Below are 14,378 nucleotides of genomic sequence, written 5' to 3' on the forward strand. Positions count from 1 at the left end.
CGTAGGTTCAGGAACACTAGGCCATTGCTTCGGGCTTCACCTGGAACTATTTGATGCCTGTCATTTCTCTTCCCCCAAAGACTGTTGTAGCCCTAGGGGAAAGGTGTTCAAGAGGTTTGGCCTGACTCCAGGAATCCTCTCCAGAAGTCAGGGAATGGTGGACTGGTTGGAACTCTGGTTTCTGCCAGGACTTCCGGAAACACAAACCACCCATGCACGCTTCTTGTAGGGCTACAACTTGGGAGCCAGTCACCGTGGAGGGAGAACCACATCGACAAAGAAGTCTTTCTCCTCAGAGACCCTGGGAGCCGCAGCATGCCTCACTGGCCTCCTGAGGGTGCTGGCTTTTCCCCTGAGGGGTGGAACAGGTCCTGTTGGGGACTTGAACAGGGACTGCAGCCCCATCCATCAGAGGCTGCCGGGGTGCCAGGCTGGAGGCGCCCCACTCAGAATTCCAGCCCCGTTGCTGGATGGTATCCTCGCCCCCACGGAGAAAGCCGCTCCAGGCCCAGCTGCTCTGGGGTCCAGTCTCGGGCCCTTCCTTCAGTCTCCGGAGCGGGCAGCTCGCTCCTCCTCCCCACCATCACCCTCACACAAAGTGAACTAATTGCTTTCCAATGATTGGGCTCTGCAGCCCTCCCCGCTTGGGGGAAATTAGCATTCCAGTTAATGATGTCATGGTTCAAATCAGTCTCTTCTCAGTGTCCGCATGGTCTGGGTTCTGTGTGTGTCGCCGGGCTGGGCAGGGTTTGAGCACCGAAGGGGGAGGCCAGCAGCGCCGGGCACCCAGAGCAGCCGGCAGGGCGTCTGTACACAGTGAAAGGGGAACGCCTGTTCCAGCAGCTCTCTGTGACCTCCCAGCATCTGGGAGAGTCTCACCATCGCCCGTGTCCCCTCAGCCCCTTCGTGGCCCCTCTCTTTGCCTCAGACAGCCCCACTGCTCTTGTGAGCACCTTTCTGATCCAGGAAACCAGGTGAGACCTTATTCTCTTTTGCCTCCTCCCTCTAATCCTGGAGAGGCTGGGGGACTTAGTCTTTCAGGAGGGACTCCTGGGAGCTGAGCCAGAGAGGAAACCTGGTCAGAGGCTGAGCCAGCTGCCCAACGTCACGCAGATAGTCGGCAGCAGAACTGGGTTCGAAACCACATGTGTCTTCCCTTATAAGGTGTATTCCCTTGTAAGAATCTCCACTTGATCTGGGAGACCCAGGTCATAGACTTCAATACGAAAAAGGAAAGAATTTAGCTGTGAATCATGAAGCCTGGATGTAAGGGTTCTAATCTGTGGGGGTAAGGGTGGGGGTGGAGAGCGGAGAGGTGGGCCACGGGAACAGGGAGGACTAGGGAAGTGAGGTTGGGAAAAGTACTGTCATCCTTAAGGGTTTGTGTTTAAAATGCAGTGACATCTATTAGAAATGACGTAAGCATACCAAAGAGCATGCGCTGAGGTCAGAGTCAGTTATACTCACTGAAGACGGGGAACAGGAAAATCTTGGTAACTCCATGCCAGAGAGCCTGGAACCTGGTTGGCCAAGCGTCATCATGCATGTTCCTAATTCTTCCTGCCTGTTTACTAGCCAGACTCTGTTCACCCCAGGCTGTGTCTGTCCCATAAAAGGCCATGTGGCTGCACCTGGCGGTCCTCGTGGGCCTCTACTACCTCCTGCGCTGGTACCCGGAGAGGCAGGTGGTAACCCACCTCCGGGACAAGTTCGTCTTCATCACGGGCTGTGACTCGGGCTTCGGGAACCTGCTGGCCAGGCAGCTGGAACTCCGAGGCTTGAGGGTCCTGGCTGGGTGTCTGACGGAGCAGGGGGCCGAGCAGCTGAGGAACCAGACGTCAGACAGGCTGCAGACGGTGATCCTGGACGTCACCAAGACAGAGAGCATCGCTGCGGCCACCGAGTGGGTGAAGGAGCGTGTGGAGGGCAGAGGTACCACCCAGATTTCTTTTGTATTTATTTCTTCTCTCAGTGTGAAGGGGAGATCCCCTGTCAAGAAAGATTCCAAGGTGTTTTCCAGGACTTGAAGTCCCACCTGCCTTCTTTACCTCACCTAGCTGACAGAGGAGCCTCTTTCACCCCCCTACTTCCATCTCTGACCTTGAAGTTTTGCAGCTTGGGGGAGAGCTTCCCCTGATGAGAGTGTGTCCCTGCAGACTTCCCGTCTGGCGTCCTCTCTTCTCTCAGCAGGCCTGGGTTTCTTGATGCTAAGTGAGCAGGGTGATTGGGGTGCACGTCCTGGAGGAGGTGAGGAGGCGGGAGCTCTGGCTGGAAGGCTGCGTGGTGGCTGGGGCTGGGGCCAGGGCTGGGGCTGGGCTGTGTTCTCAGCCCTGGTCATGTTCTTGCCGGTCACCCACCGTTGTCCTACTTGGGTTTAAATGTCCCTCATTTTCAGATGATGATGGAGCTGTCAGGACTTGTGTAGAGATGGTCAGAAAAGTACTATGGGGTCACCTTCTCTTCCTCTGTTTTTGTTCACACAGTTCTGTCTGTGGTTTATTGGTGAAAGGAAGAACATTAATTTCTTTTATCTTGGTATAAATGTAGAACATGATCATTGTGGATACAGAAAAGTACAAGGATGAAAACCAAAATCACCCCAAATGTCACCACCCATATATACGTACCGGTAACATTTTGACATACATAGAACTATATTTTGCAAATAGTGTTATTGTACTTCTTTTCATTAAAAGAAGGTAATCAATTTTATAACATAATAGAAACATTTCAAAAACATAATTATTAATGATGGAACATTCTATCCTGTAGGGTAGCATTACTTACTAAAGTGGTATGTAATGGATATGATATATAATGGTTTCCTAGATTTTACTCATTATGTTGAACATAGATGATGTCTTGGTAGACTTTTATTTACCCAATTTTCTAGTATAACCATACTTTTTACTTTTTTATTTTTTTCGGTTTGGTTGGTTATGTTTGTTTGTTTTTGCCTTGTTAAAATTTTTTATTTTACAATTTTTAAAGGTTGCATTCCATTACAGTTATTACAAAATATTCGCTAACATTCCTTGTATGGTAGAAATCCCCAGGTGGTGCTAGTGGTAAAGAATCTGCCTGGCAAAGCGGGAGACGCTAGAGACATAGGTTTGATCCCTGGGCCGGGAAGATCCCTTGGAGTAGGAAATGGCAACCCACTCCAGTAAAATTCCTGGAAAATTCCATGGACAAGAGGAGCCTGGAGGGCTACAGTCCATGGGGTTGCAAAGAGTTGGACACGACTAAGCGTACACATACATAAGCCATGTGTGGTACAATAATATGACCGTATGTATTGATTGGGCATTTGGTTCAATTATGGTAGGAAAATATACACTCTGAGGGCAGGTTCAGAGCTGAGCAGTGGAGGGACTAATTCTCTGTGTTAATAATTCCGATGCCCTGTTCCCAACCGCCCCGACCCTGCTCTTCTGCCCTGAGTTCTGTGAGTTGTACATCTTTAAGTTCTTGGTATTTGTCTTTGCGTCTCCCAGACAAGTTTCCACGAAGCTGGGCACTTGTGAAATGAGGGGCCTGGGGGCAGAGTGGCCTCCTATGGGTGGGAGGAGAGGGTGGATTTTTCTGGCACAAAGTGTAAATTCCGATTTGGGGAGGGTGGTTAATAGAGGCAGCCCTGCCTCCCCTTGGAAGCCTACCCTTGGAATTCCACAGATTCCTGTAGGAACATTGCTCAGTATTGATGTGGGTATTTCAAAACCAGGCCCTAGAGGTCAATACCAGGCCTGTCAACATATTTGCATGAACTTGGGGTTTCTGGGTTTTGTTTTTCAGTTTTAAAGTTAGATTATATTTGCTTTACAATGTTAATTTCTGCTGTACGGGAAAGTAAATCAGCTATATGTATACATGCATCCCCTCCCTCTCAGGCCTCTCCCCTCTCCATTCCCACCCATCTAGACCATCAGAGGGCACCAAACAGTTTCCCTCTAGCTATCGTTTTATATGTGTTACTATGTATGTCAAGTAGTACATAATAAAATGGAACATTACTCAGCCATAAAAAGCATGAAATTGGGTCATTTGTAGAGTGTGGATGGACCTAGGTCTGTCATTCAGAGTGAAGTAAGTCAGAAAGAGAAAAGCAAACACCGCGTATTAACACACGTAGTGTCAGCTGCTCAGCCTCGTCCAGCTCTTTGCAGCCCCGTGGACTGTAGCCCGCCAGGCTCCTCTGTCCACGGGATTCCCCAGGCAAGAATACGAGAGTGGGTTGCCATTTCCTTCTCCAGGGGATCTTCCTGACCCAAGAACTGAACCCAGATCTCCTGCACTGTGGGTGGATTCTTTACCATGGAGCTACCAGGGAAGCCTCAAAATTAACGTGTATATGTGGAGTCTAAAAAACAGTACAGATGAACCTATTACCAGGGCAGGAAAAGAGACACAGATGCAGAGAATGGACATCAGGTCTGTTTTACCCAACCAGTCTTCACCAAACTAGACTCATCTTTTTGTTTTTGTCTTTTATCTGTTGTCTCCTTTCTCCCTGAATTCCCCGCCCTTCCTCATTGTCTCTTCCTGTTTCCCTCTCTTTTCCTCATACTGATTGTTGAGCACTCAGTCCTAAAGGGGCCAGAAAATCTGAAAAAAGAAGGGGAATATAATGTGCATACTATATAATATAATACAAAATAAAGTTGGAGAGTTGGGAAATGAGAATATATTTGTATGAGATTGCCTTCTGGATAGTCACGAAGTCAATTGAAATACTGAAGCCAAAATGATCTGAGTCTAATACTCTTGAGAAACTCCATGGAGCACTCCCTGCCACGAGCCACCTCCAGATCCATTACTCACCTGGCCTGAATGCATGCTCACTCATCTCCCCATGAGCTATGTGCCCACCTTCCTGACTGACTTCACGATATACTGGAGATGCATGAGAAGCCCATGAAATCATCAGCTTAAAAAAAACAACAAAAGAAATCCCACAATGTAAGAGCTGTGAGTTAAGTTGATTTAGTGTTTTGCTGAGGACAATGCCCCATGAGGACAATGTCCCAGGATAGAGTTTATAGGATAACTCTGAGGTCCTGCCCCAAAGAGGCAGAAACAGAAACCAGTAACTTTGGTTGCAGGATATGTGCAATCAAGCATACATCTCAGTAGAAGGTTATGGTTAGTCCCAAGGAACATATATCTCAGTTAATGATTTAAGTGCTTTGTTAAGTATGGAAAGATGCAAGATTCGATGGTAATAAAGAATTTCTTTGGAAATATTTCTTTCTAATGGCCTGTTTGCTGTTTTTCCCAGAGCAGAGTCCCGTCTCCTGCTCTTTGCTGTGGATTCCTTTCATTGTACATTATAAGCCGGCAATGTAGTGATGAATGACTTAATCCTTGTAGAAACAGACTGTGAGTGATATTCCTTGCTTTTGTGTTTTTTATAATCCAAGACTGGGGTGCATGGTAACAGGGTGTTGGGTACTGGGAGGGGAGAGGATGCATGGGGGGAGGGAAATAAGGTGGAGAGCGGGGTCCTCATGTCGCGAGGACACCCACCCACCTCACTCCCACCTCCTCCCCAGGCTTCTCTCGGGACATTACTTAGGAAGAAACATGCTTTGTAGTGAGAAACTGCGATGAATAGCTCTTGTCTGTGTCCTGTTTCTTCATCAGCCTCTCAAGGCTCTGAGCCTTATGGCCCTCCTGCGACCTGGAAGAATCCACACTTATGGGAGAGTTGAGCAGCTGGGAGGGTCCAGGCCCCCGCCCTCTGCCCCTGCCCACCTCTTCCAGCTGTGCCTTGGACCTGGCCAGTCTGCGCTCCCACTGAAATGCACGTGGGAGATGAAAGCCCTTCTTCCCTAAAGATACTTGTAGTCAGGGGTGTGTGTGGAGGGTGACCTGAGGAGGATTTGAAGAAGGAAGTGAGGTCACCCCTTTGTCTGCAGAAGCAAGGGGGCTAATGTGTCTTTCTGGGGCTTATCATATGACCAGGGGTCCCAGGGTTAACACAAGGATGGACAAACAAGAGAGGTCTGTAAGGGAGAGGCAGGGCCGGAACCCTTCCCTGGGGGCACACAGCCTCTCTCTCACGGGAACCCTCCCTGCAGTCTTCCCTCTGTCGCCTCCTATAGAGTCACCACCCTCCATCCTTTGCCACCTGCCAGGTCCCCCAGCCCAGATCCCCTTCCCCCAGCCTCCAACGGAGGAGCGTGGGAGTCACTTCTGGAGGCCAGTCTTATGTCTTCTGCTAACGCTTACTGAGCACCTACTATGTGCAGGGCAGGAATTCCCCTGAGGTCCCAGTGCTTCCAGAGACCCTGACTGCGTGTCCTCTCCTCTCACGATGGTCTGAGTATGGACTCAGTGGAGAAGGCATTTGTACAAAGTCATACAGATTTCTGGGCTGAGAGCAACTGAAGTGGGAGGGACTTCTCCAAGAGTCAACTAAAAAACTGAATTTTTATTTCTTTTTGTTCAAAATTGAGAATATGGCGTGTTTAGGGGGACCTTACACTATAGAACAATATCACCATTTTCAAGCAAAGAGAGTGAGGTCAGATGCTGCAGGACCCCTGAAACTCAAACCTGTTTTAATGGTTTGGTGTCAGAGAGGGGACTGCTGAAGAGATGAACGTGACCAGGAGGATCCTCAAGGATCTCTGAATCCTTCAGGCTGTAGTGTGCCAACCCCTCAAGGTCAATCCACGTTCTCCTCTTCAATGCAAACCTAGAGCTTCTTGCTTGATCTGAAGACCCCACATTTTCATATATTTATTTACACACATACACACCACCAGACCTGCCAAACCAACTGAAGTCAAGTCAAGCATCACTAATTCACTTTATGCCCTGAGGGTTTGTGTTCAGGAGGTCTGGACGCATCTCCAGCAATCCTCTACAGAATGTCAGAGGACCTGTGAGGTTACAAACCCTGACCCTCCTTGCTGGTCCTACAAGAGGTTGAGGGATGCAGGGCTGCATTGAGACAAGTTCCATGGTCAACTCTGGGGACTGTGATTCACGGGCAAGGCAGAACAACAAATGCATTGGAAAAAAATTGCAGTGCACACCAGGTCACACTCTCAGCCTGGACCCTCAGCAGAGCCCCATTCCTCCTTTTTCCAGGCCGCCTTCCTTGAGGAGGGAACCAGGTCTGGTCTGATGGACATATGCAGGGGCAGGAACCCACGCTATGAAGATCCACAGGAGTGCCAGAGGGAAGGCGCTGTCACTGTTTCCCTGGGCTGTCCTGGCTTTTGTGAGTTGCTTGGGGTCAGTGAGTCCCCAACCCCTCCAGTCACCGAAACACACTGACCTGTCTCCACATTTTAGAATCTCCACTTCAGACAGCGGGGCTGGGAACAAGCTTGGGCAGTCTGCCCTCACTCCCTACCCCTTCCTGCTCCTCCATTTGTTACCCCCACCTCCACCGGCTCAGAGGACCTGTCCCGGGTGTAGAACAGGCAGTGGGTGGGGGTGGCCTTAGCTTGACAGTGGTCCCTCCTGAGACGCTCTGGGGCTACGCCAAGGGGTGCGTGCGTCAGCGCTGGGTTACGTGTGGGTCAGAGGTTCGGCCCTGGAATCTGGTCCAACTACCCCCCGAGGACATGAGATGCAGAGATTTTTGTCAATGAGTCTCCCTGACAGAGCTGCCTCTGAGAGATTTCTTGTTCTGGCCCCTGCAGATCCCAGGTGAGTGTCACCCCAGCTCCTGCCTCTTACTGCTCTCTCCCGACCTGCCTGTCATTGTACCCACCTGGAACAAGAGTTTGAAGCTCCGGAAACCCCACCAGTCATCACATGACTTTCATATGGAAAAGGGAAGACGATAGTGTGAGGATTGGGATGGGGCTGTTGCATGGACCCGTGGGAATTTACGGTGAAGGAATTTGTGGTCAGAGAAAAAAGCTCCTGTTTCTTCCAAGTAAAGAAACCACCAGCTTCTCCCTTAGCAGGGTTGGTGTGTGTATAAGACTTGCATGTCCCCCAGGCTTCCTGACGGTTTCCAGGGCACCAACCTCCATCCTGGCCTTCTCCTTCCTCACCCTTTGGAGAGCCCCTGTAGGAGGGTCCTGCTGGTCACCCAGGAAGCAGGCAGAGGCTGGTTTCTGCAGGACCATCCTTTCCATTACCGCTGCCGATTGCCACCTGAGGGACAACTCCCTTCAGGAGGCAGTCAGCACCCTGCAGGTGGCAGCAACCACTAGAGGCTGAATCTGTCCTTCTCTCTGTGTTTCCTGGCTGCGGGGATGGGCTCCGGGGGCATCTGTTTCGTTGTCAAAGCTGTGATAAACGTGGGTGGTGGGGAGATGCCCAGGGCACCAACTGGCGGGGAACACCTGTTAGAGCAGCTTTGAGTGAGTCCTTCCAACCCCGTCCCAGCATCTGGGAGAGTCTCACCATCGCCCGTGTCCCCTCATTCCCTTCATGTCCCCTCTCTTTGCCTCAGACACCCCCACTGCTCTTCTGAACACCTTTCCGGTCCAGAGAGCCACTGTATCAGGAGAGACCTTATTCCCTTTTGCCTTCTCCTTCTAATCGTAGAGAGGCTGAGGGGACTTAGTCTTTCAGGAGGGACTTCTGTGAGCTGAGCCAGAGAGGAAACCTGGTCAGAGGCTAACCAGCTGCCAAGGTCACATGGCTAGTTGGCGCCAGAGCTGGGCTTTGAAGTCATGTGTGTCTTGATTCCAAGTGTATCCCATCATACGACTCTTCATTGGAAAAAGCCTCCCGTAATGTAAAATAGCCTGGGGGACCCAGGTCACAGGCTTCAGTAAGAAAAAGGGAACAGTTTGGTTGTGAACCATGAAATCTGGGGTGCAGAACGTGTAATGTGTGTGTGGCTGTGTGAGGATTGAGGGAGAGGTGGGCAGAGGGAAACAGGGGGGAGTGGGAGGACCAGGAAAGTGAGGCTGGGAAAAGAATTGTCATCCTTAAGGTTTTGTGTTGGAAATGCAATGGTATCGATGAGAAGCAGGTCGAGAGTACCAAAAGCAAGCCCTGGGATCGTAGTCAGTTACACTCAATGAAGACGGGGAACAGGAACGTCTTGAGAAGTCCATGCCAGAGAGTCTGAGCCTCCAGGCCAACCAGCCTGGTGCATGTTCCTAATTCCTCCTGTCTGAGCACTGACCAGACTCTGTTCACCCCAGGCTGTGTGTGTCTATCCCGTAAAAGGCCATGTGGCTGCACCTGGCGGTCCTCGTGGGCCTCTACTACCTCCTGCGCTGGTACCGGGAGAGGCAGGTGGTGACCCACCTCCAGGACAAGTTCGTCTTCATCACGGGCTGTGACTCGGGCTTCGGGAACCTGCTGGCCAGGCAGCTGGACCTGCGAGGCTTGAGGGTCCTGGCTGGGTGTCTGACGGAGCAGGGGGCCGAGCAGCTGAGGAACCAGACGTCAGACAGGCTGCAGACGGTGATCCTGGACGTCACCAAGACTGACAGCGTCGCTGCGGCCACCGAGTGGGTGAAGGAGCATGTGGGGGACAGAGGTAACACCCGGATTTCTTGTGTGTTTATTTCTTCTCTCTGTGTGAGAGAAGATCTGTTGTCAGCACCCTAGGGACGAGTCCAAGGTGTTTTTCTGGACGTGAAGTCCCACCTGCCTTTTTCACCTCACCCAGCTGACCAGACAAGCCTCTTCCAACCCTCACCCCTACCTCCTGACCTTGAAGGTTTGCAGTTTAGGGGAGAGTTCCCTGATGAGACTGTGTCCTTGCAGACTCCCTGTCTGGTGTTCCCTCCTGCCTCAGCAGAAAGTCTGCATTTCTTGCTGCTGCGTGAGCAGGGTGATCAGGGTGGACTTTCTGGAGGAGGGCTGGAGGTGGGGGCTCTGGTTGAAAGGCTGCAATGGTGTCTGAGGGCGGCTCTTGGGCTGGGCTGTGTCCTCAGCACTTGACCATGTTCTTGTTGTTGACCCACAGTCATTCCACTTGGCTTTAAATGTCACTCATCTTCAAATAACAATCCTGAGTTCTCAGGGCTTGTCTGCTGCTGTTAAGTCACTTCAGTCGTGTCCGACTCTGTGTGACCCCATAGACGGCAGCCCACCAGGTTCCCCCGTCCCTAGGGGAAGTCAAATAACTACTATGGAGTCACTTTCTCTCTCTGCTTTCTGCCTTTCTTCTTTTCTCTACTGCTTTTTTTTTTTTTTAATTCCTACAAATCTGCCTATGTTTTGCAGGGGAAGGAGAGAACTTTAGTTTTTTTTACTAAGTGACGAAAGAATGATCATTGTGGAAACTAAGAGTGTATGCCAAACACTCTAAAAATCTCACCACCCAGAGATAAGGGTTATTAGTGTTTTGACATACACGATCTTATATTTGCACACATTTATCCTTTTCTTTCTACTATATGAAAATACATAGATTTAGAACATGATACAAATTTCTTCAAAAACATCATAAATTATGACTGAGAAAATACTACACATTAAAATAGCATCATCACTTACTAAAAAGTACTTCATGGTATGATACATAATTATTTCTTGTCTTTTATTCACCATATTCCACAGAAATGATATCTCTGCAAACTTGCCTCTTCCCCAGTCCCTACACTATAACCATGTCTGGTGACTGTCTTTGATAAAAGATGACTGGACTGTATTCATCCTACAAGCCAAGCATGTTGCTGAACAACCCTCAGTGTGGAACTTCTGGTTCCCTTACCCCAGCAACCTTGAATGCCTGATGCTGCTGCCATGAGGCCCATGGTTGCTAAAGGTTTAGTTTAAACTCTTGGGATTGTGTCTTGGATTCTTGCAATAGGTCTCCTTTAAGCTGGGTGAATTTGCACCAAGAAGATGAAGCCAGGATGGTCTCCTGTCTGAGTGGGAGAAGGTGGAGTTTTCTGGGGTAGGGAGTGGACTCTGTGCTCTGGGTGTCAAGGGTAAGGACAGGCATCCCTGCCCTCCCCCAAAATAGCCCTTGGAATTCTCCAGATTCCTGAGACACATTGCTCGCATTGACGTGCGGGTGTTTCAAGCCCAGGCCCTAGAGGCCAATACCAGGTCTGCCACCAAGTTCCCCCAGTCCTGAGATCTCAAGTCTGCTTTACCCAACCAATCCGCACTCGGTTATGGTCTTCTGTTTTTGATTTTGCCTTCATCTCTTGATTCCTTTCTTCCTCTCTTCCCCACCCATCCTCATTGCCCGTCTATGTTGCCTCTCTGTTCCTCATGCTAACTGTTGAGCACTCAGGCCTGAAGCTGTCAGAAAATCCTGAAAGCCGGGGATATTTATTAGTGTGCAAAGACACCGTTGGTAGCTCAGTTGGTGAAGAATCAGCCTGCCATGCAGGAGACCCCGGTTCTATTCCTGGGTCCAGAAGACCCACTGGAGAACGGATAGGCTACCCACTCCAGTCTTCTTGAGCTTCCCTGTGGCTCGGCCGGTAAAGAATCTGCCTGTAATGCGGGAGACCTGGGTTCGATCCCTAGCTTGGGAAGATCCCATGGAGAAGGGAAAGGCTACCCACTCAGTATTCTGGATTGGAGAATTCCATGGGGTCACAAAGAGTCGTACACAACTTAGTGACATTCACTTTCAAAGACACCATGGACTGTGAAAACCCAAAACTTCACTCTTGAGCTCCAGATTATAGACCCACTAGATTTCCCCAAGCTCAATACCTGTCTTCATCAGCTCTGGGGCTCCTGTTCCGTGGCACCAGGCAGTGGGCGGGGTGTGGAGACCGGGCTGGGAGGAAGGCTCGCCTTCTGCGCGCGCCTACTACTGCTCACCGGTCCTGGTCGCCTCAAACCCCCGGAGCACATTCGTCTCTAAAGTCCTTCCAGGGTAGAAGGTGACTCGGCACCATGGCCCAGTCCTCTCTCCTGGGCCCAGCACAGCAGTGCCCTCTTGTCCTCACTCTTCCCAGGACTCTGGGGTCTGGTGAATAATGCCGGCATTTGCACACCCATGGCACCCAACCAGTGGCTGACCAAACAGGACTTCGTGAAGATTCTGGAGGTGAACCTGCTGGGGGTGATTGATGTGACCTTGAACGTGCTGCCCCTGGTGCGGAAGGCGAGGGGCCGTGTGGTCAATGTCTCCAGCGTCATGGGCCGGTTGGCCCTCTTTGGTGGAGGTTATTGCATGTCCAAATACGGCGTGGAGGCCTTCTCAGACTCCCTCAGGTAATGGCCTGGGAGGGAGGACCTTCTCTTTCCTCCTCATATGCACTGAGGCAGGGAAGGGGTAAGAAGCGGATGTTCTACAGGGATTTTCATATATCACAGACCTAATGCCTCTTCCTTCTAGGTCCCTCTCACTTACTGTGTAGGTCTTTTGGTGGGAAGCATGTTCATGTGTTTTGCATCCCCAGTTGGTCTCAGACCTATAGAGTTTGATTCAACTTATTCCTGCCTTGCAGGAAGGCCCATGATCAGAAATTATTGGAGGCACAATAATGGGTAGTTTTGCCTGTGCAGGCCTTTCATGGGCTCAGCTGCTGTGGTTTTTAGGCTCTGGGAGCCCTGGGGGGAAGTGTACCCCTTGCAGCAATTAGTCAAGGGAGCCACGTAGTCAAATCAGTGGTGGAGACCTCTGGGTACAGACAGAGGGTGGCTCTGATGTGTGGGAGCTCTGTCCACAGACAGGTGGGTGCTCCTTAGAGGACAGAGGGGTTACTGGGGTGAGCAAGGGGAGACAGGGGACGTGGACTATGGAAAGACAGGATGTGCAGACGTGGTGACTGATTGAGTGAGAGGAACAGGAGGAGGCAGCATCTCAGTGGTGCTCTGCAGCACAGTTGGCAGGATGTAGAGCTGACAGGCACAGGGCGTGAAACAATCGGGAAAATGGTCAAACGCCATAGAGAAGTAGTAACATCACCATGAGCTTCTCTCCCTGGCTTCTTCTTTTTTTTTTTTTTTTCTCCCTGGCTTCTGTGCCTCAACTTCTGAGAGCTCCCAGCCCATCTCACCCAGCCCTGTACTGGTGTCTGACAGTTCTTTCATGTTCTGCTTGCACAACCTCTCGAGTCCTTGCCCCTCATCCTGTCTACATTACAGGAGGGAGCTCTGCTACTTTGGAGTGAAGGTGGCTATGATTGAGCCCGGTTACTTCCTGACCAATATGACCCAAGATGAGGTGTTTAATGGAAACGTCCAGGCAGCATGGGATCATGCCAGCCCAGAGATCCAGGAACTCTATGGAGACAACTTTCTTGCTGACTGTGAGTAAGCTGTGGGCTTTAGAAAAATATTCAGAAATACATAATTAGTACCTCCTCCAGTCTCATTTCCAACCTCCACGCTCTGAGTTACATGCACAGTGGAGATATGAGCTCATCCTCAAGGTCTCTTTTTGGTCAACTGGTGATAGAAGTGAAGGATAGAGGTTTGGTAGATCTAGAGAACAGTTTCTCTTCAGAAACCCTTTTAATTTGGAAAGGAGACTGATGCCACAGAGGAATACACCGCTGGAATCATGGCAAGCTCGTGTTAGTACCACCTTTTTTCGGGTGCCTCTATTTCTAGGGTGGGTAGAGACATCCAGTATGTAGTATACATATTTCTTGGAAAGGTACTAGAGGGCACTAACTTAGTGTGGAAGTGTATTTTTGCTAAATGCTAGGACATATTGCAGTGAAATCTACTGATATGATATGGACCATGATTTTGGAAGAGAACAAAACTGTTGGGAAGTCAAATTGATCTGGAAGTGGGAGGGCTGGAAAATGAGAATAACTAGGATGGTGTCTCCTTCCTGACAGTCATGAAGGCAACGGATTTTCTGAAGGCGCCGTGGGCTGGAAATCTGTCCTTGGTGACTGACTGCATGGAACACGCCCTGACCGCCTGCCATCCCCGCAGCAGATACTCGGCTGGCTGGGACGCCAAGTTGTTCTATCTCCCCATGAGCTACCTGCCCAGCTTCTTGGTGGATCTCATGATGTATTGGTGTTCCCCTTTGCCTGCTAAGGCCCTGTAATCCAAGAGTGGGGTGCATGGTAGGCAGGAGTTGGGTCGTGGGTGGGGAGAGGACACAAGGAGGGAGGGAAATAGAGTGGAGAGGGGGATTCTCACGGAGCCAGAACACACATTCCACCTCACTCCCCACCCAATCCCCAAGCTTTGCTTGGGTCATTGCTTAGGACTCGGGGACAGTAGGAAGAAAGAGACAAATTGTCCCCGGGGAGCTGGCGTCAGCTGATCATGTCTCCATTCTGTCCCTTGTGTGTTATGCCCCACATCAGCTGTGAAGAGCCATACTGTGGCGAGGACATGAGACACTGGGGGCTTCAGTCCCTGTGCTTTGGCTCCGTCTACCGTTCCAGATGAATCTTTCCCGTGTCCTATCTCCCTCTTCCCCAGGACGGAAATGATGGGCAGGGGGATAAAAGCCCCTCTTCCCTGGAGGTGTCTGTTGACAGTGGGGGGTGTCCACCAGCCTG

At 50.5% G+C, this 14,378-nt stretch overlaps 2 protein-coding genes across 3 annotated transcripts; both read left to right on the top strand.

Moving 5' to 3' along the window:
- The first annotated feature begins 1,619 nt into the window (after positions 1-1,619).
- Positions 1,620-8,443, top strand: LOC133043421 (17-beta-hydroxysteroid dehydrogenase type 6-like). The gene is made up of 4 exons (XM_061124227.1): positions 1,620-1,932; positions 7,432-7,504; positions 7,659-7,665; positions 8,423-8,443. The coding sequence occupies exons 1-4, from the start codon at positions 1,620-1,622 to the stop codon at positions 8,441-8,443; spliced, it is 414 nt and encodes a 137-aa protein (XP_060980210.1).
- Positions 8,444-9,153: 710 nt separating this feature from the next.
- Positions 9,154-13,915, top strand: LOC133042635 (retinol dehydrogenase 16-like). 2 transcript variants are annotated; one of them, XM_061123434.1, is made up of 4 exons: positions 9,154-9,466; positions 11,859-12,117; positions 12,994-13,157; positions 13,698-13,915. In XM_061123434.1, exons 1-4 carry the CDS (start codon positions 9,154-9,156, stop codon positions 13,913-13,915), a joined length of 954 nt encoding a protein of 317 aa, XP_060979417.1. The 2 variants fall into 2 exon arrangements, with proteins under 2 accessions (XP_060979417.1, XP_060979406.1); XM_061123423.1 differs by having other exon boundaries at positions 12,994-13,150; positions 13,676-13,915.
- The last annotated feature ends 463 nt before the right edge of the window (positions 13,916-14,378 follow it).

This window comes from Dama dama, chromosome 3 (genome assembly GCF_033118175.1).
Source record: "Dama dama isolate Ldn47 chromosome 3, ASM3311817v1, whole genome shotgun sequence".
In the NCBI taxonomy this organism is placed as follows: Eukaryota; Metazoa; Chordata; class Mammalia; order Artiodactyla; family Cervidae; genus Dama; species Dama dama.

Excerpts from the sequence above, each read along its gene's own strand:
- LOC133043421 (XM_061124227.1), top strand. The coding sequence starts at position 1,620 with ATGTGGCTGCACCTGGCGGTCCTCGTGGGCCTCTACTACCTCCTGCGC. Across the intron at positions 1,933-7,431 it reads GGAGCGTGTGGAGGGCAGAG|AACAGGCAGTGGGTGGGGGT; the intron begins GTACCACCCAGA and ends TCCCGGGTGTAG.
- LOC133042635 (XM_061123423.1), top strand. The coding sequence starts at position 9,154 with ATGTGGCTGCACCTGGCGGTCCTCGTGGGCCTCTACTACCTCCTGCGC. Across the intron at positions 9,467-11,858 it reads GGAGCATGTGGGGGACAGAG|GACTCTGGGGTCTGGTGAAT; the intron begins GTAACACCCGGA and ends CACTCTTCCCAG. Across the intron at positions 13,151-13,675 it reads TCTATGGAGACAACTTTCTT|GATGGTGTCTCCTTCCTGAC; the intron begins GCTGACTGTGAG and ends GAGAATAACTAG.